The 23,695-nt window shown below is 37.5% G+C and overlaps 1 protein-coding gene across 2 annotated transcripts in view; it reads right to left on the minus strand.

Annotated features, from left to right (window-relative positions):
* The window catches only part of LOC121239342, a 63,417-nt gene that overhangs the window by 19,801 nt on the left and 19,921 nt on the right, over window positions 1-23,695 (minus strand). The window contains exons 5-12 of one of the 2 annotated variants that reach the window (XM_041136579.1): window positions 17,605-17,732; window positions 16,219-17,355; window positions 14,498-14,639; window positions 14,235-14,391; window positions 13,881-14,044; window positions 9,068-9,153; window positions 7,150-7,249; window positions 3,050-3,111 (exon numbers count right to left, since the gene is read on the minus strand). In XM_041136579.1, the coding sequence (XP_040992513.1) occupies window positions 3,050-3,111; window positions 7,150-7,249; window positions 9,068-9,153; window positions 13,881-14,044; window positions 14,235-14,391; window positions 14,498-14,639; window positions 16,219-17,355; window positions 17,605-17,732 (1,976 nt within the window). Of the gene's footprint in view, window positions 1-3,049; window positions 3,112-7,149; window positions 7,250-9,067; window positions 9,154-13,880; window positions 14,045-14,234; window positions 14,398-14,497; window positions 14,640-16,218; window positions 17,356-17,604; window positions 17,733-23,695 lie in introns of both variants that reach the window. The other variant, XM_041136578.1, reaches the window with a different exon arrangement.

The raw sequence follows: 23,695 nt of genomic DNA on the forward strand, positions 1-23,695 counted from the left end.
TGATCTGTTAAATCTACTTTACAATAAAAGCAACTTTACAATCTGACGTATTGCATCAAGTCACATCAGTTTGTGGGTTTACTTTTGTGTAATCCTTTTATGGCTAAAATATTTTTCTTTCTTCAATGCTGCCAGAAAATAATGTCAAGGGTATGTTCGGACCATTGTCCTATCATATTAAATTGTGGGGGCATTCATGGGGTCGCAGGTATTTTAAGTTTGAAAATATGTGGTTATAAGCTTATGGTTTTGTGGATATGGTGAGACAATGGTGGTCTTCTTACCAGTTTATTGCTACCCCAAGGTTTATATTGGCAAGTAAGCTTAAAGCTTTTACAGAATGATTTGAAGAAGTTACATAGGTTGGAGGAGAGGGTGAGATAGGGGCTTTATCATAAGAGGAGTTGAGTAGGAAAACTTCAGTGACTGCTGATCTTGAAAAGCTGATTTTGATGGAGATTTGTGGAGGCAAAAATCTCGGGCTCTTTGGTTGAAAGAAGGTGATTGTTGCACAAAGTTTTTTAATCGGGTTGCCAACTCTCATTGTAGAAACAATACCATTGAGATGCTCCACTCTAAAGGTAGAGTTATTGACGATCATTCTGATATTATGAATCATGTAGGTCATTTATATGAGACACTTCTATTGGAACAGCAAGCATGGAGGCCAAAATTTGATGGGTTGGTTTTTGAGACTATTGACATCTTAAGTGCAAATTGGATTGAGAGACCGTTTGAGGAAGGTGAGGTGCACCATGTGGTTAGAGGGATAACTAGAGACAACGCCCCTGAACCGGATGGCTTTGCCATGTCCTTTTTTCCAAGAGTGTTGGGATATTGTAAAGGGAGATATTATGAGAGTTTTTCAAGAATTCTTTTCTTATCAGAGATTTGAGAAATGCCTCAATACAACATTTTTAGCACTCATTCCTGGGGGGAGGGGGATGTCAAAGATTTTTGTCTCACTAGCCTTGTAAATGGGGCGTACAAGATTATTTCAAAAGTACTTAGTCCGGCGCCCCCTTGTCTTTTTGTGATTGTTATGGATGCACTTAGTCAGATGTTGAAGGCTATGGTTGTGGGATTTCTATTTGGCTTCTTGGTGGGAAGCACTTACAATGGTTTTATTAATGTCTCCCATCTCTTCTTTGCTGAAGCACATTACTGTTTTGTGATATAGATCCTAGTCATATTTAGGCATTGAAGGCTCTCTTGATTTGTTATGAAGCTGTTTCTGGTTTTAAGGTGAACCTTGGGAAGTCAGAGATGGCGTCGGTGGGCGAAGTTAGGGAACATTAGAAGGTTGGCAAGTATTTTGGGCTGCAAGGTTGCTTCTTTGCCAATGAAATACTTGGGTCTCCCACTTGGGGCATCCTTCAAGGCTAAGACTATTTGGGACAGGGTTGTGGAGAAAAATTGAGAGGAGATTGGCCAGTTAGAAAAGGTTGTATTTGCCTAAAGGGGCAGAACCACTCTTGCTAAGAGTACACACTCTAATCTTCCCCCTTATTTTTTATCCCTTTTTCCTTTGCCGGCAAGTGAGGCTAATCGTATTGAGCAGATTTTTCGAGCTTTTTGTGGGAGGAATTGAAGAGGAAACTAAGTTCCACCTGGTTAAGTGGAATAAGATTTGTACACCTATTTCTAGTGGAGGGCTGGGAACTTGAAATATGAGGATTTTTAATAAGGCAATCCTTGGGAAATGGTTATGGAGGTACCATCAGGAAGGAGAGTCTTGATGGAATATTATTATTGAATTAAAGTATCGGAGTTTGCGAGGGGGCTGGCGTTCAAATGATGTGAGAAGTGCGTATGGTGTAGGTTTGTGGAATAACATTAGCAATGGATGGGAGGCTTTTGTTCAATTTATTAGTTTTGCAATTGGCAATGGATCCAGGATCAGATTTTGGCATGACTTTCGGTGTGGTGATTCAGCTCTTAAGATTATGTTTCCTTCTCTTTTTCGATTGGCTCTGGATCAGGAGGCTTCCGTGTCTAAGTTATTGGATTGTTCTAGTGGTTCCCCCCGATGGAATGTACGTTTTATTAGAGCTGTAAATGATTAGGAAATTGAAGCTATTTCTGATTTTTTTTTCAGTTTATTGTATACTGTACTTATTGATAATAATGTGGTGGACATGATGCTTTGGATGAAGACTGGGAGTAGGAAGTTTACTATGCGATCTTTGTATAAGGCTTTGTCTAGTCAAAATTATACTTTGTTCCCTTGGAAGTGTATTTGGAAAAAGTAAGGTGCCACCTAAGATTGCTTTCTTTGGTTGAACAGCGTATCTAGGGAAAAGTTTGGCTATGGATAACTTGAGAAAGAGGGGTCTCATCGTAATGGATTGGTGTTATATGTGTAAGAGGAGTGGGGAGTTAGTGGATCATCTTACTTCACTATGAGGTGGCAATGATGTTATGGGTGGAGATCTTTAATAGAATGGGTATTGCTTGGGAAATGCCCAAGAGGGTGGTTGATTTGTTTGCTTGTTGGGAACAATGTAAGGCTAACTCACTAAATGCGCATGTTTGGAAAATGATTCCTCTATGTATCATGTGGTACCTATGGATTGAAAGGAATGGTTGGAGTTTAGAAGATAACGAGTGTTCTCCAGATGAGCTTAAAAGTTTCTTCTTCCATTCTTTATTTCTTTGGGTTTCATCTTGTGTCTCTAATGGGTCTTGCTTTAATGATTTTCTTGTATCACTCTCTAGCTCCTGATTTTTGTAACTAGGTGTATGCTGTTTGTATACCTCCTGTGTACTTGGGTACGCCTATTTACTCTCAATACAATGTTATTTTACTTTAAAAAAATGACGTAATGGTTAACAAGAGATCCCTCATCCTGGTCACTAAATAGATCAATAATTTTTCCGTACCTATTGAACAATGCACACTGCATAAATATAAATATCATCTTTTTAAATCAGGGGTGGAGGTCAACAAGAGATCCAAGTTGGTTTTATTAACAACCATTTTCGAAACACTGTTGCCATTAATGTTCAAGGAATGACATCTTTAAAAGACAGCAAAATCTGAACTTACATGTGTAAACAATCCATTAGATAAGCCATATGCAAGGACTCAAGATCCAACATATCTTTGACCTACATAAACGACAAGCAAATTCCAGATTAAAGACACTACAAGAATTAAATAAATATATTGATATGTACCTACGAAAATGACAAACAAAAAAGGTACTATAAAATGAAAATGGTACTATAAAATGAAAATAATATAAGGACCATAGATGTCAATCAAATATGCACAAACAAAGAGACTGAGGGAGAATAAAGAAAGCCCAAGAGGTGGAGTTACTATACTACATCATGACTTACACATTAATCACTGAAGCAGATAATGAATAAGGAGATAATATCTGGACAACTCTTCGAAAGAAAAGAAGCAAAGGGTGGGTCTAAAATCTTAAATGCACCCATAATGTGGCCTGAACACTGGGTTCAACTCACTGAAGCCCAATCATTAAGATGACATCATAGAACAACTTAAATGGACAGGATTCCAACAAATTGAAGACTGGAATATTAGATTGATCCCTAACTTCGGGAGGAAACACCTGAGACAAGTAGCCAAACAGGGTTCTTCCCTATCAACTCTGGCAAGTAACTTCATTGTTGACGTTCAGAAATTACCAAAAAACCACTGCAACTATATTTAGAGAAACCCAAAAACCAATAAATTATCAAATCCTGAGACATTCTCTTTCATCCTCAAAACACAGGATATATTGGAGCCACCAAAAACAAATCAAAGGCCACCATGATTTGATTGCAAACAATCGCAAAACACCGATCAAGCACAGCCAACACCATATGTGAACTTTTTCATGATTTGATAACGTCAGTGATGGAGAGAGCAATACACCACATCATCTTCATACACCTCCAAACGACATTCATATGCGAAAATCTAAGAACCCAAGACAACGACTACCACTACCCAAAAAATAAGAAATAATGAAGAAAAAAATGAAAACAAACAAAAAATGAGAATATATATATAAAGGAAATGTGAAGAAATCAATCTACCAAAAACAAGGGAATGCTCCAATTCCAGCTTTGACACAATGCTACTCATGACGCAAGGAAGAAAATATGTGAAAAGGGCAGTTGGTTTTCAATACAAGCCCTTACTCTTTCTTATGCATAAAATTGTTACAAAAACATAGGAGAAAAATGACAAGGATGACAGCTGATGGGACATCCGACAAGGGCACCTCATCTACAGGTCCTAGAGACTCCTTTCTGTACAGAATATATAAGGAACCCTAACATAGCATTCCAATAGAAATTAACCCAACTAACAATAGATGTGATGCTACAATTTTTTTTTTTTTTAGGTATCATATGTCCGAAAACATTTAACAGCTTTCAAGAAGTCATATGCCTCTCACACACCCCAACTCTAACATCACTTCACAGGTAGGCCAGCCTACCATTAAATTAAAAGACCCTGACCTCGATGTTTAGATCAAATATGAAAATAGTCACTGAACTAGAGACGTAAACAATTGGGTTCACAAGCAAAAGTAGATCTCTTGCTCTAAATGCTTGAGTTCTCTTTTTTGGATAAGTAAAAGACATTTTATTGATACAAAAAATGGAGATAGCCCAAGTACACAAGAAGTATACAAGAGAATGCACCTAATTAAGAACTAGAAATAAATACAAGACATGGAAATTGGGACAATTAAAATCTAAAGGTACGGCCCACATAAATAATGTCTTAAAGAAGAAAGTTTTGAGCTCTTCCAAAGAACGCTACCGATCCTCGACGTTCCGATCATTCCTTTCCCTCCAAATGCACCACAATAAGTAAATAGGTACCATCTTACACACAGCTGCACTCTGGGGGGATTCCCTTAGACCTCTCCAACTAGCTAGAAGATCAACCGCCTTCCTAGGCATAACCCACATTAATCCAACTCTGCTGAAAAAACCATTCGCTAAGGCCCTGGCAAACTCACAATGGAGGAATAAGTGATCCACTGTATCACCACTATTTGTGCACATACAGCACCAATCAATTATGATAATCCCACATTTTTGTAAGTTGTATGTGGTCAGGATCTTCCCTAATAATGCAGCCCAAACAAAAATGCCACCTTAAGAGGCGCATTGCTTCTCCAAATATTCTTCCAAGGGAAGTAATTGTTATCCTGAGTAGTAAGAGTCTCATAGAATAAGTGTACGAAGAATTTTCCTTTCCTAGGAGTCCAAACAACCTTGTCTATCTCTTAATTGCTGACTCCAAAGAAGTAAAACAAATTGAAAAAAAATCTACAAATACACCAAACTCCCAATCATGGGTCTCCCTAATAAAGCTGACATTCATTGTTGTGAGCTAGAAGAGATTTCTCTTAATTCAGCCACCCACGCCTCTTGCTTCCGTGCAATTCTGAAAACTGTAGGATAAGCATCCTTGACGGCCCTGTCCCCCACCCATATATCATGCCAGAAACTTATCCTGATAGCCATCCCCCACCACCAATTTGGTATGGCTAGAGAAAGACCCCCAACCTCTCCAGATATTTTTCCATAACCCGACTCCGTATTCCCAGCCAAACTTTATCTGAGCACCATCCCCCTTAGGGCTGTAACCTGACGAGAAAAAGAAGGGAGTCAACCATGTAGATAAAGCTCTAGGGCTACAACCTGATGTGAAAAAGTCGGGTCCCGAACAAAACTGGCTGTGAAAGGAATCAAATCCGAACCAAACCGATGACAATAGATTTAGGAAGACGGTTCAAGATGAGATCGGGTCTGGTTGTCGGGCTAGACTCACGCACTTTCTAGTAGTCTACCTGCTTTTCTATAGCACCTTCACCCTGAATTATAACTCCAAAGTACTTTCTTCATCATCAAACTCTGCACAGAGAACTATATCATATGATTAGACTTGGCAAACCTTAAGTGATGTTTCAAATCCCTGTAGATTTATTTCCCATTCTCATCTTGCCACTGATACATTTCAACAGTCTCATATGTCATGTAACTGTGATAATCACTTTCAAAGCAACAACAATGATTAGGGAAGTTGTTATGAACAGCCACATCGTGAGACGCTGGCCCTGGTCACCATTGTCGAATATATCTGGAAATTCTTCATGAACAGCACGTTCATTGTAAATGAACTGTTGTTGCTCTCTGCTGTGTTGAGAGTTTGGGTTTGATTTGTAGGGTTATTAAAAAACACTGGGGGCTAATAGAAACCATTATATTTGGCTTAGATTTTTCATCCAATGGCACAACACTCTGGAGGAGATGACAATTCTATAGAGGTTAAATCTGAAACTCTATTTTATGTCTCTCGAAAGTATGATGAAGAGTCATATCTGAGGAAATCAACCTCTTCCTCTGAATATCAGAGAAGAAATCGTCCTCTTCCTACTTAAACTCACTATTGTCGGTTTGCCTCCTTCCATCGCTGCCACCGCAGGGCTCATTGTCCCTAGATCAATCGCCACCACCTTCTCATTCACCAACCTCAATGCCCAGACCTTAGCGATGGCTCCAAGTCTTAGCAAAAATGTCTTATTAAGTAGCCTTTGCCAAATAAGAAGGCTTTGGAAGACGATGACTGGGTTTCTTCCAGAAAGGAAGTGGTGGTACTGAGGCCATAAATTTGGACTTGCAGAGGACGCCAAGGAGAACTAGAAGGACTTACAAAGAAAGGGGAAAAAAAAGAAAAGAAAAAGGGTCTTGTCGATTTCATGAGCCACTAAACCGAGACTAGTCCAATATTGGCCAGTTTTGTCTAAGGCATGAACAAACCTGAACCAAAACACACTTTTTCGGTCAGGTCGGTTTGGTATGGTTGAGCGGGTCGGGCGATCAATTTTTTTGCACAAGCTCGCAAACACCTACTCTATCAGCTCTAAGCATTCACATTCAACAAAAAGTGCATACACTGAACCCTAAGGCAATGGAGTATGAAAAAACATTTTAAACACGATTGGAAATACTATATATGAAAAAACATTTTAAACACGATTGGAAATTATATATATAGAAATATGCACAACCAAACACACATCTATATATGGACAACAAGTCTCCACAAAATATCTACAATGAGTATAGAAAATAAATCAACAAAGATAAAGATAGTTTGTGTCAAACCTTATTATGAAGGGAGTCAAGAAACCTGCACCATGATACGTGAGATAATTGAGACTCCACGTATTGCTGTAATGTCGAAATAAAATGATTGACCTGATGCCTAACATGGGATGGGAGAAAGAGAATGATTAGTTTTTAGAAGGAAAAAAAAAAATGCATCATGCTAAAATTTGGCAGAATTTGAAACTTCAATGTTAGAACATTTTTTGAGATAATGATCATTGACTTTTATTTTTCCTAAGCTTTTGTTCTAGATAACTGCTACAAAAGGAAAAATTAAGATCACATTGTATACTGATTATTGATGGGCCTCAGGATTGATTTCACAAATTAGTAGACCTCTTGAAAACTCTGTTCATCAGGATATGATTAACTGTACAATAAGCTCTACCCGTAATAAGCAGAAGAATCATACAATTCAACTTTATTCATTTTGGAACTTTTGGTAGTGGCATAAATAAGCATTAGCCTAAGGGATACTTAGCACAAAAAGAGGGCTATTTCAGATATATTTCTCTTAAAAACAAACAAACAATAACCAAACAAATATATTTATCGTTGTACAAGTAACACAAGAAGATAAACAGCAAAGCAAAAATAAAATAAAACAAATTAGTTCATTTTTTTTAAGCAAAAGAGAGGAAGATTAAGTAAGAAGAAATCATTGTTAATGTGTCACTCATTATGAAGAAACAAAATACCATCTATCACTAGTGCTAATGTTTGCTTATTGCACAAAGGATGCAAAGATGTTCTCAATTTCCTTTTGGGAACTTTTGCTGTCATGGAAAAAGGATTTCATCAGGAGATGCTTTCACAAATGAAGACTTATATGCAAGGATCCAATACTAAATTACTTTATTCTTAACTTCTACAATGACAATGCCTTAGCTTACATATAATAATAAAATAATTTTCATGGAGTTAGTGTATTGTACTGTACATGACACGTAAAATAAATAACAAAAAAAAAAATTTGAAAAATGGCTTATGATATAATTCATTAGTTGATAACTGTAATTTTATCATCAAACTCAATTGAACTGAACGTTAGTCCCAACTAAATAGCAGTAAATACAAGAATCATTTTCCACCAATCACTCCTGTCGAAGCATATTTTTTACACTAGGACTAAAATGACATTTTGATATAGAAACAGTGTTACCAAAACAAAAACAAGAAAAAAAGGGAAGCAGCCAGATAAGAGTTAGTACATGCTAAGTATCCTAGCTTAACATTTTCTTATGAGTAAGATTTCATTAAAACTAAAAAGAAAGATACAAAAGGAGGGGTGGGGAGTCCCAACAAAACACCTCGTTACATTCAATACGACACATAAAACTAAAAGAAAAAAGGGACAATGGACCACAAAATTGGTCTGCGCACATGTTTTTAATGCAAAACAACAAAGGGTTTGCAATAGTGCGACTGAAAACAACAGTGCATAATCATGCACTGTGGTTGATTGCTTAAAGGCGTCCCATAGAGCTTTCTGAACCCTCGTTTGCCAATTTTGATTATACTAGAGAGGGGAGGGGGCTTATCTCAAAACCACACAGGGTATCCTAGCTTTACATAACAATGAGTATATCACCTCAACTCTATCCCACAACCCTCATCCCCCAAAAAATTTTGAGATGGACTCTTAAGTTAGTTTTTCTTCATAGTATCCATTTCCACTATATGAATAACGTTTGTCCCATCCAAAAATCCTATATTAGATAATGTCCAAGGGTTGGATCTGTCTTTTTCCTAAGCTTTCTAACATTTTTTACCCCTATCATGAAGTAGCAACATTGCTATGTTAGCATGATGGGTCCATGAAAAATAGCCATAAACCGAAGAGCCAGAGGAAATAAAAATCCTACACGATGAGAAAAACATAAATCCAAATAAAATGAACCATTTTTTGCCTTACCTTAACTTCATCAATTTATGGAGATGGCTTACTTCATTTTCATGATGCTCAGAAGTAGGTTTCCGATTAATCAAGTGCACCAAATCCTGTTTGCCACAATTGACAGCTTGTTAATACTTTAACATGATAAAGCAACTTGAATGTCTATGATTTTTCAGCATGAGTTATGACATAAAACCTAATGTTAATGTCAAAACTCCTAGAAAGTGCATCAACTCTTGCAGACACCTAACACTATATATCAATTTCGTGATTAAGCAAAACAAAACAAACAAAAAAATCCATGCAGGTCTAATTCTCAAAAAAATTGGGTGTTTTTTTGTAGGTAAAATTAAAATTTTATTAATAAAAAGAAGGTGCAGCCTAAGTACACAGGAAGTACACAAAGAAAACACCTAACACCTAAAAATTGAGTGTATAGCAGCCACCATTGAAAAATGATATGTAGGTATCAATGTGTGTCACCCCAAGGAAAGGGAGGAATCTAGAAAACTTGATTATGAATATTAGACCATGGAGGTCACAGATTGGGCTAGATTTTAGGCCCAAGAATTCATGACGACCCTTTAGTTGGTCTAACTTCTTGGAATTGTTAGAGATACTTAGGAGTATAATTGACAAAAGGATTAGCACCACCGTTTTAGTTAGAAATTTTTGGTGCGATAAAAACTTTGTGATGAAGTGGCGCCAAGTGGCCCAATTCGGACTTGACATGTGGCAGCCCACTTTGCCACCACATTCTTAGGGCCCTACCACCCATAGCCACCTGGACAATGGTTTTTGTTATCCTAAATACATGACTAAGTCACGTCTTAGTTCCTTGCATCATCATACCTTACACTTGGCAAAAAGATACTTCACAAGTTCACTTTTTCAGATTTTGTTCCCCATACCCTAGCCAGAGCCATTCTACTCATCATCCCTACATCACAACACACCACACATGATTTTTTAGTTTTTATTTTTATTTTTTATTTTGTTTTATTCTTGCTAAACTAAATGAATTCTTCTACTCATCATCCATACACCACACATTTGGTAAGGGAAAAAAATAAAATAAAATAAAAAAATCATGTGTGGTGTGTGGTGTAGGGATGATGAGTCGAATTTTTCTTCCAAGCAAATTTTGTTCTTTCGTTTTCTGCATTATCCCGCCCTCATCACCAATGAAGTTTGAAGCCTTTAGTCAGTTACCTAATCATTGTTAGTCAGTGCAATATTAGAAATTTCAGACTTTGTTAATAATTACAAGAAAGCTGGAATCTTGAGTGAGGAACGGGGCTAGGGGTCATAGCCAAGATTCACCAAGCAACCTCCTCTCATTCATTCTGCTATGTGCTGCCCCTCTCACCAATGAGATTTAAGGATTTTGGTTGCTTGTTTTACTCAAGATCTGGTCAGTGCAATCATTAGAACCCAAGGCCACCCATTGGTCTTCCAAGATGGATAAACTTGTCGGAAAATTTGGAGGAACCATGCAACATCATTCAGATTTTGTCCATTATTTTGGTGGCTATCTATTGGGCAACAAAAGCTGAAGCAAGGGGGTATTAGTGGGCGGTTTTAATTCAAGATTTGTGCTCATTTTCTCTCATCTTCCCACCTAGAAACTGAGAGCTTCATAAGAGTGTGTTGTCTCCTTCCTTCTCTTCTTCTTCACTCTTCCAAACAACCACACTTAGATTGAGATATCAAACAAAACCACACTTGTTGCAAACCGAAAGATAGGAGCCAGTGAGTTATTGTGTTGAAGCCTCTTTAGTTAAGGCCGAATTCTTCAACTTTGTAAGTATTTCTCTTATCTTTCTCTTTTATAAAGGTTAGGAGGTTATATTGGTGGTTGTATGAAAGTCTTTTTCAAATGAATAATAGCTTGTTGGTGATCATGGTTGGATGTTGGACTTGTTAGCTTCAGTTTGAGCTAGATAAGAGTTGGATTTCCATGATTTGTGTGCTATGCTTAGATCCTTGTTTGGAAGTATCTATGAGTTCTATCATGAAAGATTTATGATCTTGTGTAAGGATTGAGGAATGAAGGTTAGAATGTCATCTAAACCATGCATGTTTCAGTTGGACCTTTGCTCTTGCACCTGGATCTTTTTGAGTTAATCTTCATAAAGAAAGAATGCTCATAAATGATATGATGTTAGAGCACTTAGATCTAGTTTGTAAGTGGAGAGTATGATCTTAAATGTCTCAGAAAAATCATCAAGATGCCTAGGTTTGTAACATAAGGGAGTAGGGTTAACAAAGTATGTTTCAGTTTCAAGCTTATGTTTGTATGTATGTGGTCTTTTCTCTAATATGTTTCGAATTGTATATTTGTGAGGGATTAGTATCTAAAGGAAATGACATTGATTGTGTTATGGTTAGAACTTTTGGTGATATAGATGATCTATGTGTTAAGGGCATAAAAAGGAGTGAGATCAATATGGCTAAGTTTCAGATTTGAGATAGTCATGTTTATATACATGTGTGAGCTAATATTTTCTTTGCGTCTGAATATGAAGAGTATGAATCAAGAGAGTAAATGTGCTTTTAGGATCTGTTACAGGAACAAGATGAGTAATGTTTGGAGGTGATGGTTTCTCTATGCTTAACTAGGTTGTAATGCAAGTTAATGATTCAAGGTCTCAGTTGTGGTTATTATTTTATTGAGACGTGTGAATATCAATATTTTGAGGACAGAAATGAGTTTAGCATACAAGTCTTATGCTGTTTGCTAAATTTTGTGAGCTTTGGGTTAGGTTTGCAAATGTTGAAAGTCCATGGGTAATGTTGAAAGTCTATGGGTCATTTAGTAATTTCCGTTAGTTAAGGGGGCTGACTTGTGATTTTGTTAAAGTTTGAGTCTTGATAATTCTTCATATGATATTGAAGAAGTCCTAACATTAAGTACCACTTTACTTGGATAATATGAGTAGGCTTGTGTAAATGCTTCATGCATATTTTATATGTTCTAATTATTTCAAGCCATTCGCATGCCATGTTTATAGTATATGTTCTAATTAATTCATGCCATGATTAAGTGTTATCATCACATGTCCATGCAAAAAAGTGTATGAGGTGCATGAAAATTGAAATTTTGTCACGATTCCAATGCTAAGATGGGGGATTATCCTAGTGGAACTCCCTTGTCCACTCTGGAGTGATTAAAAATGGAGTGGTATTCCATAAGTTGATAAAGAACAATCAACGACTTCGAATGGGATAAAAATGGTCCCGAAGCAAAGCTAAGAGCATTCTAGCTGGTGAATGAGCTAGAGTACTCATGGTGAAGGTCGTTTCGTGCTGCCTGAATATTTTTGAGATGAAGCTACAAGCAGCATTATGTGATACCCCATATGATAAGGATAATGGTAGGTGGTGTATGGGATACCACATTGCTTGGGAAGGAAAAGTCTTTGCTCTTTATAAGATTCCAATGAAACTCCAATTGTATTATTAACTAGTCCTTTTGGAGTATAGGTCATGTGTTCTAGGCCTTCTATTGGAGCGTTACAAATGGTATCAGAGACTATCCCAACCAGAAATGTGGGATTTGAGCCATGCTACCTACGATGGACTAGCCCGACGAGGACGTCGGGAATTGAAAGGGGGTAGATTGTGATACCCCATATGATAAAGATAAGGGTAGGTGGTATATGAGATCTCACATTACTTGGGAAGGAAAAAATATTGTTCTTTATAAGGTTCCAATGGGGCTCCAATTATATCATTGATTAGTCCTTTTAGAGTATAGGTCATGTGGTTTAGGCCTTCCATTGAGGTATTACACATTACCCGTCTTGTGGTGAAAATAACCAATAGGTACACGCAGTTTATGGGGGGAACCGTGAGTTATCCACATGTATGAATAAGAAAAGATGAAAATGTTTCATGTATGTCACGATGTCATTGAGTCCACTAAATATTTTTTAAAAGGAATCTAGATGGGAGAAAAATACAATTCCATGAAGTGCAAGTTCATGTCCATGCATATATGCTCATGTTTACCTTAATCATGTTTATGTTATCTCTGCGTATGTTTATGGCATAACTTACAGAGATTTCAAAGAATCTCACCACCATTCCCACCCTAGAATGGTAGAAATTGTAATAGGGCAGGAAGAAATTGGGCAGGATGGAGAGGCGCAAACCAACCTAGTCGAAGATAGTTGAGGATTAACTTGACTTTGATAAAAGAATTGAACTGATCATTTTCTTTTTGGAGATTGTCCTACTACTGATGACAAATGTTAGGGAAATGCTTTAGTTATGCATTTTTTGTAATCTTAAGAAGTATGATACATTATGATGGTTTTTGTGACTTTTGGATAAGTTTGAAACCCGAATGATTGTATGATATTTTGGAAGACATGTTTAACTTGGGATGAGTAGTGTTCTTTTGGTACCATGACTTAGACACTTTCCGCCGCAATTTATTAATATTGCTGGAAACATGTTAGGTGCATTGCATGTTAACTGTCATGAACAGGAGTATGTAACCTAGTGTTGCACGTTCTAATACTTCGATCACTACCAAATTCCAAGCGGGGGGTTGGGGGTGTCACACAATGCACCTGGCATGTTTCTTCAAAATGTTACAGCAAATTTCACAATCAGCAATCTCACTAACCACAGAGAGAATTAAAGAGCAGCAATAAAAACCAACTTCTATGGCCAAATGGTAACTCAGCCCTACTAATAGTTGGAGGTTTGAGGTTCCATACTTGGGAGCGGAGGGTTTCGTGACAGAGGCTAGGAGACGAGATCGCATCAAAAAATTAGCTGTAACTTTCTGTTGCAATTTGATCAAATTAGGCATGCATACCTTCAACGAGCACCATACACTAGCCAATGAAAATACGGCGAGCTTCACTTGTATCAAAAAACTGAATATGTCAGCATATATTTCCAATGCACCAGGAGTCAAAACAATGCTGATTGGCCAATCCACTCGGTAACCCAAGCCTAAAAACTTGAAGGAACGCACTCCTGCAATGGAAAGAAAAGAATTGGGTATATGCATTTCAAGATTATATTTTAATTTAGTTTAAAAAAGGAAAAATTACATAAACAGTGAAATGAGAAACAGTAAGACGTGACCATGGGATGCACCTTTTGTGTTTTCTAATAAAGACTTCTTACTTAACAAAAAATTTAAAAAAGAAACAGTTAGTAGTACCAATAGAAGATGTAGAGAGAGGCATTGTTCCATGTCCTTTCATGTAAACAAATAACCTATCCTTGTAGCGGTCTTGTTCACATGAAGACCTCTGAACCGATGCCTCAAGGAAGGCTTGAATGGCTGAAAGTCTTTGATCTGCCTTGGTGACACACTTCTGTGGCTTCAAGTTAAAAACAGTAATCGGATCAGAAGGTTTGGGGCAACCTGAATCACATAACTACAACATGGTATGCATTAAAGTAATAATTAGAAAAAAATACATGATCCCAAAGTGACTTGATAAACAAATCTGCCCAGTCTGCTATTTCCATAAAATGATAGCGACGCAGTGCCAGAAAATGTTCTTGCAGATTAAATCCTTCTTCAAACAACTTGATAGTTAACTTGCTGATGTACTTATATCTAGCATTCTTAAGGAAGACCATTACATAAAATTATATCTCTTCCAGCAGCAACAGTTTGAGCAGGATAAATAAGTTCAGTAATGGAGATTTTACCATAAGATAGAATAGAAGAGTAGAATTATAAAGTACAAGGAACCCAATAAAATCAAACATTGTACGGCAATGAAATCATGGATGGGATTAGAGAACATAAAAAAATCCTGTCCCAAAAGGTTTTGAGAGGCTATAAGTTACTCTTTCATTTATTTATGTTTTTCTAAAACAATGAAGCTTTTGTAATAATACTTATGAAACTGAATGAATACAAGGAAACCGAGATTAAAGAATAAAAACACCGATTTTTCAAATTCAACAATCTGCAACTTATAACGAGTTTACCCTTTGAGTCTCATCCACAACCTCTTTTTTATGACAAAGTCTCATCTACAGCATTGCTTATGTGAAGTGAAAGATAGTATTCGAGTTAGGTTTCTATCTGCTCTCCAATTATTGGTTTTTCCAACCGGCTTCATAAAATACCAAAGTGTGCATGATTAGCTATTTCAGTTCATAAAAATAAAATGAAACGTCAAAGATCCAATCCTCTAACATCATAAATTAGTCCCTCTCAACAATGTGCAAACATTCACATTTGTCCAGCCTTCTCAATATCCATCTTCAACATCCCAAAACATTGCATATTATGCTGCATAATTTTGGCTCCACAAAAACAACGTACAAATAAGATTGAGTTCCCAAAAATTAGTTGCAAGAGAAAACGTACTTAAAATCATATATAGAATGCTGCCATCCAGTTTTAAAGCAGTGTCCTAAAACTACTGTATAGTTGTGGCAGCAGAAATGATCAAACCTTCTCACAGATAGGTTCATATTTCCTTTTCCAGATTTTTCCCTCGTCACTCTCCAACCAAAATCCCAAGACAACAAATATTACATGGCGTTACAGTTTCTGCTCCACGAAACATATTTAACGACAAAGCAGGACATAAATGATTTTGAGAGTAGAGTGGAAACCACAATAGAAAAAAATAAGTTGATAGATTTGTCCACCCCAGATTCTGTAGATGACATCATCATAGGTCTCATTGGTCAGTTCTCACAACTATCTTATCAAAAAATTGAATACTCTTATCAAAATGTCTTTCCCATTTATATTTGGACATGCTTAGATTGAAATTTGAAAACTTAATAGAAAACTCGACATTTTTTGCACTCCCCAAACAAAGCCTGTGTATAGGAAACACTGAACTAGATTATTCACTTAATAGTTAATACAATGAGTATCTCAATCTATATGACATCTGTTGTGACAGACTTTATATGTCATTAATATTATGAAGCACTAATTTTTCGGTGGGAATCTAATATCACTACAGACAAAAATAAATACTCGACGGAAATAAAAAATGTCAAACCAACAGCTAATAAAACCCCCAACAAAGGCGAGCACACAAGCCAGAAGTGCCCGTACATGACATTGCTGATTGGACCTAGCACCAAACACGTTATGGAAAGGAGAAAAAGAAAAAATGAACAAAACAAGAAATGATTGATCGTTAGCACAAGGAAAAGGATACTGAAGCATGATTTCCTGCTGTATGCATTTTTCAATGATGAAATCGAGAGGTATCTCAAACGTGAATGACAAATTCTGTCTGTGACATTGAACACTAGAATTAAAGGTGTCACTGGAGCTTCCAAACATAGCCTTCCAATCACTGCAACCAGATTCTATAATATCTTGGTTGCAGCACTTTGAATCCAACGGTGAATAAACATTGCACACTTCCATATTATCAATCAAACCATGGTCATTCTCTTGATTACAATAATGATCATTCTTACTACTGGTAGAAGAAGCATGCAAGTCTAGGGGTAGTTGAAGCTCAGATCCAAAGTCACACCCAGAATTGGCTGCTGACCGTTCTACGCATAACTTGCAAGGGTTTTCAACAGAACTAAAGTCAAAGTATGGCAAAGATTGCCCATAGGCTGTGCTGCATCTCTCTCCAGACTTGCCCATCAAGTGAAGGAAAGCATAATTTGTCAACATAGGGTTCATACTGAGAAAATTGCTATGGTAGGCAGGATTCTGCCATTGCAAGGTATAAGAATATGAAGTACTCGTGGAATTTTCAGCTTGCTCCATTGAAGCATCGAGATTGCCAAGAATTTCGCTAAAATATGATGGACCTTCCCTTATGACTCCTACATATCTTTTCCTCAGCTTTTTCTCAGAATCTGCAGGATGAAACCTAGATTTACCTCCATACCCTTCACTAAAAGACTGTTTAGGAAGGCTTCCTTGTGAGTAAGCCTTATCAGGTAGAGTAAATGTATGCTCAATATCAGATGTACTAGACCCGTGTGACTCCCCTGAATCAAATATGTGACTTGAAAGCACTCCCTTATGATGACAACGCGCATCATGACCAAGGCCATATTTTAATTCACAAATTCGTTGTGAATCATTTTCTTTATCAGATGAGCTTCTAAACAGATGAGGCTTTTGCAAAGTAATATCCGTGGACATACTCGAAGAGAAGCTTATAGCAGATAAATACTTAGTTTCAAGCCCAACCACATGATTAGGAGGCTCGATCAGCATTTCAGACTCAATTTGTTCATCAGATCCACTTGAGGACAAGCATTCAGATGACTCGGATGTATCCATTACAAATGACAACTCATCCATTGAACTTGAGTAATCATAGCTGACATTACAGACATCACTCAGAATTAGAGGAATTAATGCATCAATTAGGCAGTAAACATTTTTAAAAGGGAAAGTGGCGTATAGGGAATAAGTGGAATGAAGGAGTGTACCCATGAACCACAGAGAAATATATTCACCAGCAAGCATGCATGCCCAGAAATGGTTTTACACTCGTGCAGACATAGTGAATTACCAAGCGTGTGTGTGTTTGTGTGGGAGAGAGGGGGGAGAGAGAAAAATAGATTACACATTTGATCCTCTTCTAGATGCTGCCGACGGAGCAATCAAACTGTCATCCAACAAAAATGAAACTTGGTTGTGTGAACACCCTCCATCAGTATCAAAGGATAAAGGTTCAGTGCAATTTGAAACTACCTGCACAAGGAAAATCTCATAATACAGAAATGCAACTGAATGATCAAAAGGCAGCCAAGAATAAAACCAACATGCGGATACACAAAACAGGCTCCAATTTCATTCTCTCTCTCTCTCTGTCTCTCTCTCAACCAAGGCAAGTCAAATATTGTGGAGAACAGAGTTTAAGGGAATCAAAGAGTGTCACCCCCAAACCAGAGCACTTTCAACATACATTAATTGTCCAATATGATGTGACATCTTTGCAAACAACTCAGGGGCCTTTTGGAACAGATGCTGGAAAAAGTGTTGGTAATAAAATATGCTACAACAAGAATTGTAGATGGAACAACGTGAACAAAATAAGCTATAACAATAACTGCAGATGAAAAGTGTTAAAGTGAAATCTGTTGGTCCAAAAGTGATGTTGGATAAGCTACTATCTAATTCATTCCTAACCGGTCTTTTTTCCTTTCTTAACTTTTATGAACTTTGCTTACTAATATCGAAATCGTACTACGTTCAGGCCAACTGTATAATAGTAGAAGCAGCAGCAACGAAAACGACAAGAATAATAATAATTTTAGTATCATAGTCTCAATCATTATTTTTTTGTTGTTACTTTTCTCTAATATTTATTGATTATATATATTTGTTGGCATGCAATAACAGATTGAAGAAGTCCGATAAAACAGCTTACCAATACATTGAAAATTTAAATTGATAAACTGATTAGCAATAAATTGCCCTACATGAAGTAATAAAAATTGAAATGCTGCTACTGAGATATAGCCCTCATGGACTGTCATGAGATTCATAATGAAACCATGATTTCTCTTGAATAACAGGCATCAATAGTTCTTGCACCTACTGCTTGGCCAAATAACATTCAGTAAAAAAGGCCCATAAGACCATCATGTGCAATTTTCGTATAAACCTACATAATTTTTGGGCATAGTAGGGTTTCTAATTGATTGCACTTTCTTTGAATACCATGTTAGTCACATTAGTTTAACCAGTCAAAAAAATTCTGTAACTCCAAATTAACTATAGTATTCACACTTTATCATGTTATGAAGAACTTGATGCATCCAAACTCCCAAAACCATTATGATCAAACCATGCTTGGCTGGTTAACTTGCTTGGACTTTCTGCTTGACATCTTCTCGTCTTGGCCTTTAGGTTTGTCTGGGTTAGTGGGCATCTGGTATATGACTCTTTAAAGGGCTTAAATTCATTTTTGTAGGAGCAAACATTTTTGTAGGAAAAAAGTTCAACAATGCACAAGCAACCTCACAATGGAGCAAGAGACGATCAGCCGATTACCTCTCTCTCTCTCTCTCTCTCTCTCTCTCATGTTTTTCTCCCTTGGCCAAAGCTCACCCTTAACTTTCACTCACTTTCCCAAATGCCAAACACCACTTTGAAAACTCCGAACACTAATTTCCCCCATAGAAGATCAACTAGGTGAGGCTAGTGGTAAAGATTCTCAACCAATGTAAGTACTACTACAATCCTTTTCTTAGCATTATTCACTTAAGCACGTCTGAATTAAGATGTGAAATCACTTGATGCATGTCAGAATAGGGAGTAAAACATGAAAATAAGAACATGGATTTTGGGCCAAGGCTTGTAGATGAAGCATTCATGCATGGCATGTGTGAATGAGTAGTGTCAAGCTTGAATCTTCACATAAGAATCTTGGATTTGAAGATATGGAACTAGGATCTTGAATTCTTAAACCTGTGCATTTTGGCCACCCCATGTATTTCAAGCTAGAACACTCGAAACCAACATGCATGAACTAAATGACACAAGTATGATCATGAATAGACCATGCACGTGCAGAAATCAGGTCTAGGAATGAAGTGTTTAAGCATTTCGGCCATAGCTTGGATGACATGATCTCGTTCATGCATGCATGTAAATAATGCTCTAGCATTTAAATATTGACTATAAATTTTTTTCCGCTAGCCACAGAAAGAACCTTGACTGCAAGGATCGTTAACCCAAACACACAAGTGTTAACGGTGTACCTAGCATGAAGTTAAAAGAGCAAAGACTGTAAAGGCATAACTAAGATGGAATGAGACTGCATGACTGAATTGTGTGACTGAGACCTTGAGAAACCAAGGGGAATGTATTTATACGTATTAATGTGACTTAACGTAACTGTGAATGTTATTGCATGAATGAAAACCTATGTTCTTATATGTTTACAGTATGAAGTAGTTCTAACTAAGTATTCAATACATTTTTGTTTTAATGTGTGATTGTCCCAAGTAATGCTTTAAAGTGGGGTTTGAGGTTGCAGGACGGGACCTGGCTCAGGGAGAAGAGTTGGAGGCCTAGATCATGTACAGAGGTTTTAATTTATGATTTTATAGTACAAGACTCTAAGAAATCTTTATAAGAGCTAATGCAGACTCTCCTTTAATTTTTATAAAGAACATTTTATTTTTATGAAACGGAATCTTTTGTACCTAACTCTTCATTAAAGAAAAGTTTCTAAAGGCAAGTAGCATCCCATTCCCTCTAATTTCTAAAATTAACATTATTCTAACCCTAGGGGGACGAGGTGTTATATGGTACCTCAAAAATATATTAAAAAAACCATTATAAATAATAATATTATATATATATCAATAGGAGTAACCAAGTACACTGGACGTATACAAGAAAACACCTAGCCCATACAAGAGAGCCCCTAATGACCCAAAAATCCCATGAAACCTACCTAAAATACAACAAGCCCGAATTGGAATGTAACACACCTCCCCAACCCATCCCCTTGTTTCCATAAAACTAATCCTCTACCCGAACATCCCACTACAAGATCGTCTTCACAATGCCCTCCTTTTATTCTTCCCTCGACTTGAGCTACCTCCCTTAACATCGTAGTTGATTGCACATGAAGACACTTTAACTCTCTGCTTTTCTAGAAATATGATTTGGTTTTAAGCGCGTGACTCGCCTCACTCGCAGTGAGTAGAGCTTTAAATTGGTCTTCATATTCTCCTTGTTCTCCATATGAAAGCCCCAGAATTTGCTGAAATCCGTTAACTTTATTCAAAACCCAATCCGATGGTGAACCCGCTATAGCGTTTAACGGAGGAATAGAAACCAAGGGAACGACATTATCCCCAACCACATTACCCAACTGCACTCCCGATTCTAAACCTTCCCCCACATGAGGCACCAACGACAAACCGCTAGTTTCCATTATTTATGTCATAAATAAAAAATAAAATTAAAAAAATTAAAACATGGCTGGTGTGTGGTGTAGGATGATGTGTAGCAAAGCCCTTTGGCCAAACCAGACAACTAGGAGTTCTAAAGCTTGATCCTATATGCATGTACTCATTTGGGCTTTCAAGTGAGGAATTCAATTCAGGACTCTTGCAAGAAATCAGCCATCACTTCGAACCTGGAGAAGGTGCTTCTTATGGAGGAAATTTCATGGAGACAAAAGTCACAAGCCCTATTGTTGAAGGAAGGGGACAAATGTACTAGATTTTTTCATCGGGTGGCTAATTCTCATCGTAGAAATAATACCATCGAGGTGATTCAGGTTGAGGGCCAGGTTTACTCAGATTATGATGCTGTTAATAACCACATTGTCAACTTTTATACAGATCTTCTTGCTGAAAAAGCCTCTTGGAGACCCAAACTCGATGGTATGCCTTTCGAGACTATTGACCAGCTAAGCTCTATGTGGTTGGAGGGACCATTTGAGTCGGAGGAGGTTTTTCGGGTGATTCGTGGGATGGCTAAGGATAAAGCCCCGAGTCCGGATGGATTTTCGATGGCTATTTATCACGATTGCTAGGATGTAGTGGGTGGAGATATTTTGCTGGTTTTTCAGGAACTATACACCTTTGGTAAATTTGAAAAAAGCACTAATGCGTCTTTTATTGCTCTTATCCCTAAGAAAGTTGGTGTTGTGGATGTGAAAGACTTTCGGCCTATTAGTGTTATAAATGGAGTATATAAGATTATCTCAAAGGTGCTTGCCCGTCGCATGAACACAGTTATGAGCAGTATTATTTCAAAATCTCAAACTGCATTTGTGAAGGGGAGACAAATTTTGGATTCAGTATTGATAGCCAACGAATGCTTGGATTGTAGAATCAAGGAGGGCATACCCGGGCTTTTGTGCAGGTTAGACATGGAAAAGGCTTATGACCATATTAATTGGGATTTTTTGTGCTATTTACTTGGGAGGTGAGGATTTGGGGATCGATGGATATCACGGATTAGGCATTGTATATCTACGGTTCGTTACTCGGTTTTGGTGAATGGAGCACCGGAATGATTCTTTAACATCTCTAGGGGACTACGGCAAGAAAACCTCTCTCCCCCTTGCTATTTGTTGTTGTTATGGAAGCACTAAGTTGAACGTTGAGAATGGCAATGAATAGAGGTTTTCTTGCAAGGTTTTTAGTGGGTGGGGTTACTATATCTCACCTTCTCTTTGTTGATGACACACTTTTGTTTTGCAAGCCGCACAACGATTATTTGCAGTACTTGAGGGTTGTGTTACTTCGCTTCAAAGCGGTTTCAGACTTGAAGGTAAATCTCTCAAAGTCTGAAATGGTTCCCGTGGGTGTTGTACAGAATATCTTGGACTTGACAAATATATTGGCCTTTGAAATATCTTGGCCTCCCGTTGGAGGCTGCTTTCATGACAAAAACCATTTGGGATGGTGTGTTAGAAAGAATTGAAAGAAGATTGGCTGGGTGTAAATGGCTATATTTGTCCAAAGGTGTTCAATTAACTCTTATCAAGAGCACTCTATCTAACCTCCCTACTTATTTCTTATCCCTTTTTCCATTACCTGCAAGTGTGGCTTCTTGTATGGAGAAAATGTTTTGCAACTTTCTTTGGGGAGGCATGGGAGAAGAAATTAAGTTCCATCTTGCGGGTTGGGATAAAATTTACTCACCAATTCCATGTGGTGGGTTGGGGGTGCGCAATGTGAGGGTCTTCAATAAAGCACTTTTGGGGAAATGGTCGTGGAGATACCATAAGGAAGGGGAAGGTTTATGGCAAGAAGTCATAGATGCTAAGTATGAGAGTATGATGGGGGGATGGTGTTCTAAGGAAGTTAGAGGGACACATGGTGTGGCCTTGTGGAAAAACATTAAAGCTGGATGGGGAAGATTCTCCAAGTGTTTTAGATTTGCAATTGGAAAAGGTAATAGAGTTTATTTTTGGCGTGATGTCTGGTGCGATGAAAGGGTCTTAAAGCAAGTGTTTCCCACGCTCTACCAGATTTCTTGCGACAAAGAGGTTGTTGTGGCTGACTTAGTGGTAATATCTAATGGTGTTGTCCATTGAAATGTAAGTTTCTCGAGAGCTGCTCATGATTGGGAGTTGGATATGTTTGTTGATTTCTTTGACTCGTTATATGCAATTTCAATGGGCAGTGAGATGGAGGATAGGATGATTTGATATTTGAATGGAAATAACAAATTTTCGGTGCGCTCTTTCTACAAGGCCCTCTTGAGAGTATCTAATGATCATAATTTTCTTTGGAATGCTATATGACAATGTAAAGTACCTTCTAAGATCGTTTTCTTTGTATGGTCTGCATCTCTAGGGCAGATCCTCACATCGGATAATCTGAGAAAACTTTGTCTTATCATAACAGATTGGATTTTTTGTGCAAGAGTGATGGGGAATCAATGAATCATCTATTATTACATTGTGAGGTGGCCAGGTGTTTAAGGAATGAGATTCTTAATAGGACAAGGGTGGCTAGGGTCATTCCCAGAAGAGTTAGGTATATTCTGGAGTATTCGATAGGAATTGGGGGGAATGCACAAATAGAGAAATAAGAGGTGCTTTAAAGACATGGAGCTTTCTTTGGATGAGCTGAAGTGATTCTTCTACAATACTTTACTTTCTTGGGCTTCGGCCATTATTTGTAATACAGACAATTTTCATGACCTGCTTGTATCTCTTACTAGTACCTAGATGT

The sequence above is a fragment of the Juglans microcarpa x Juglans regia genome, chromosome 7D (assembly GCF_004785595.1).
Source record: "Juglans microcarpa x Juglans regia isolate MS1-56 chromosome 7D, Jm3101_v1.0, whole genome shotgun sequence".
NCBI lineage: Eukaryota > Viridiplantae > Streptophyta > Magnoliopsida > Fagales > Juglandaceae > Juglans > Juglans microcarpa x Juglans regia.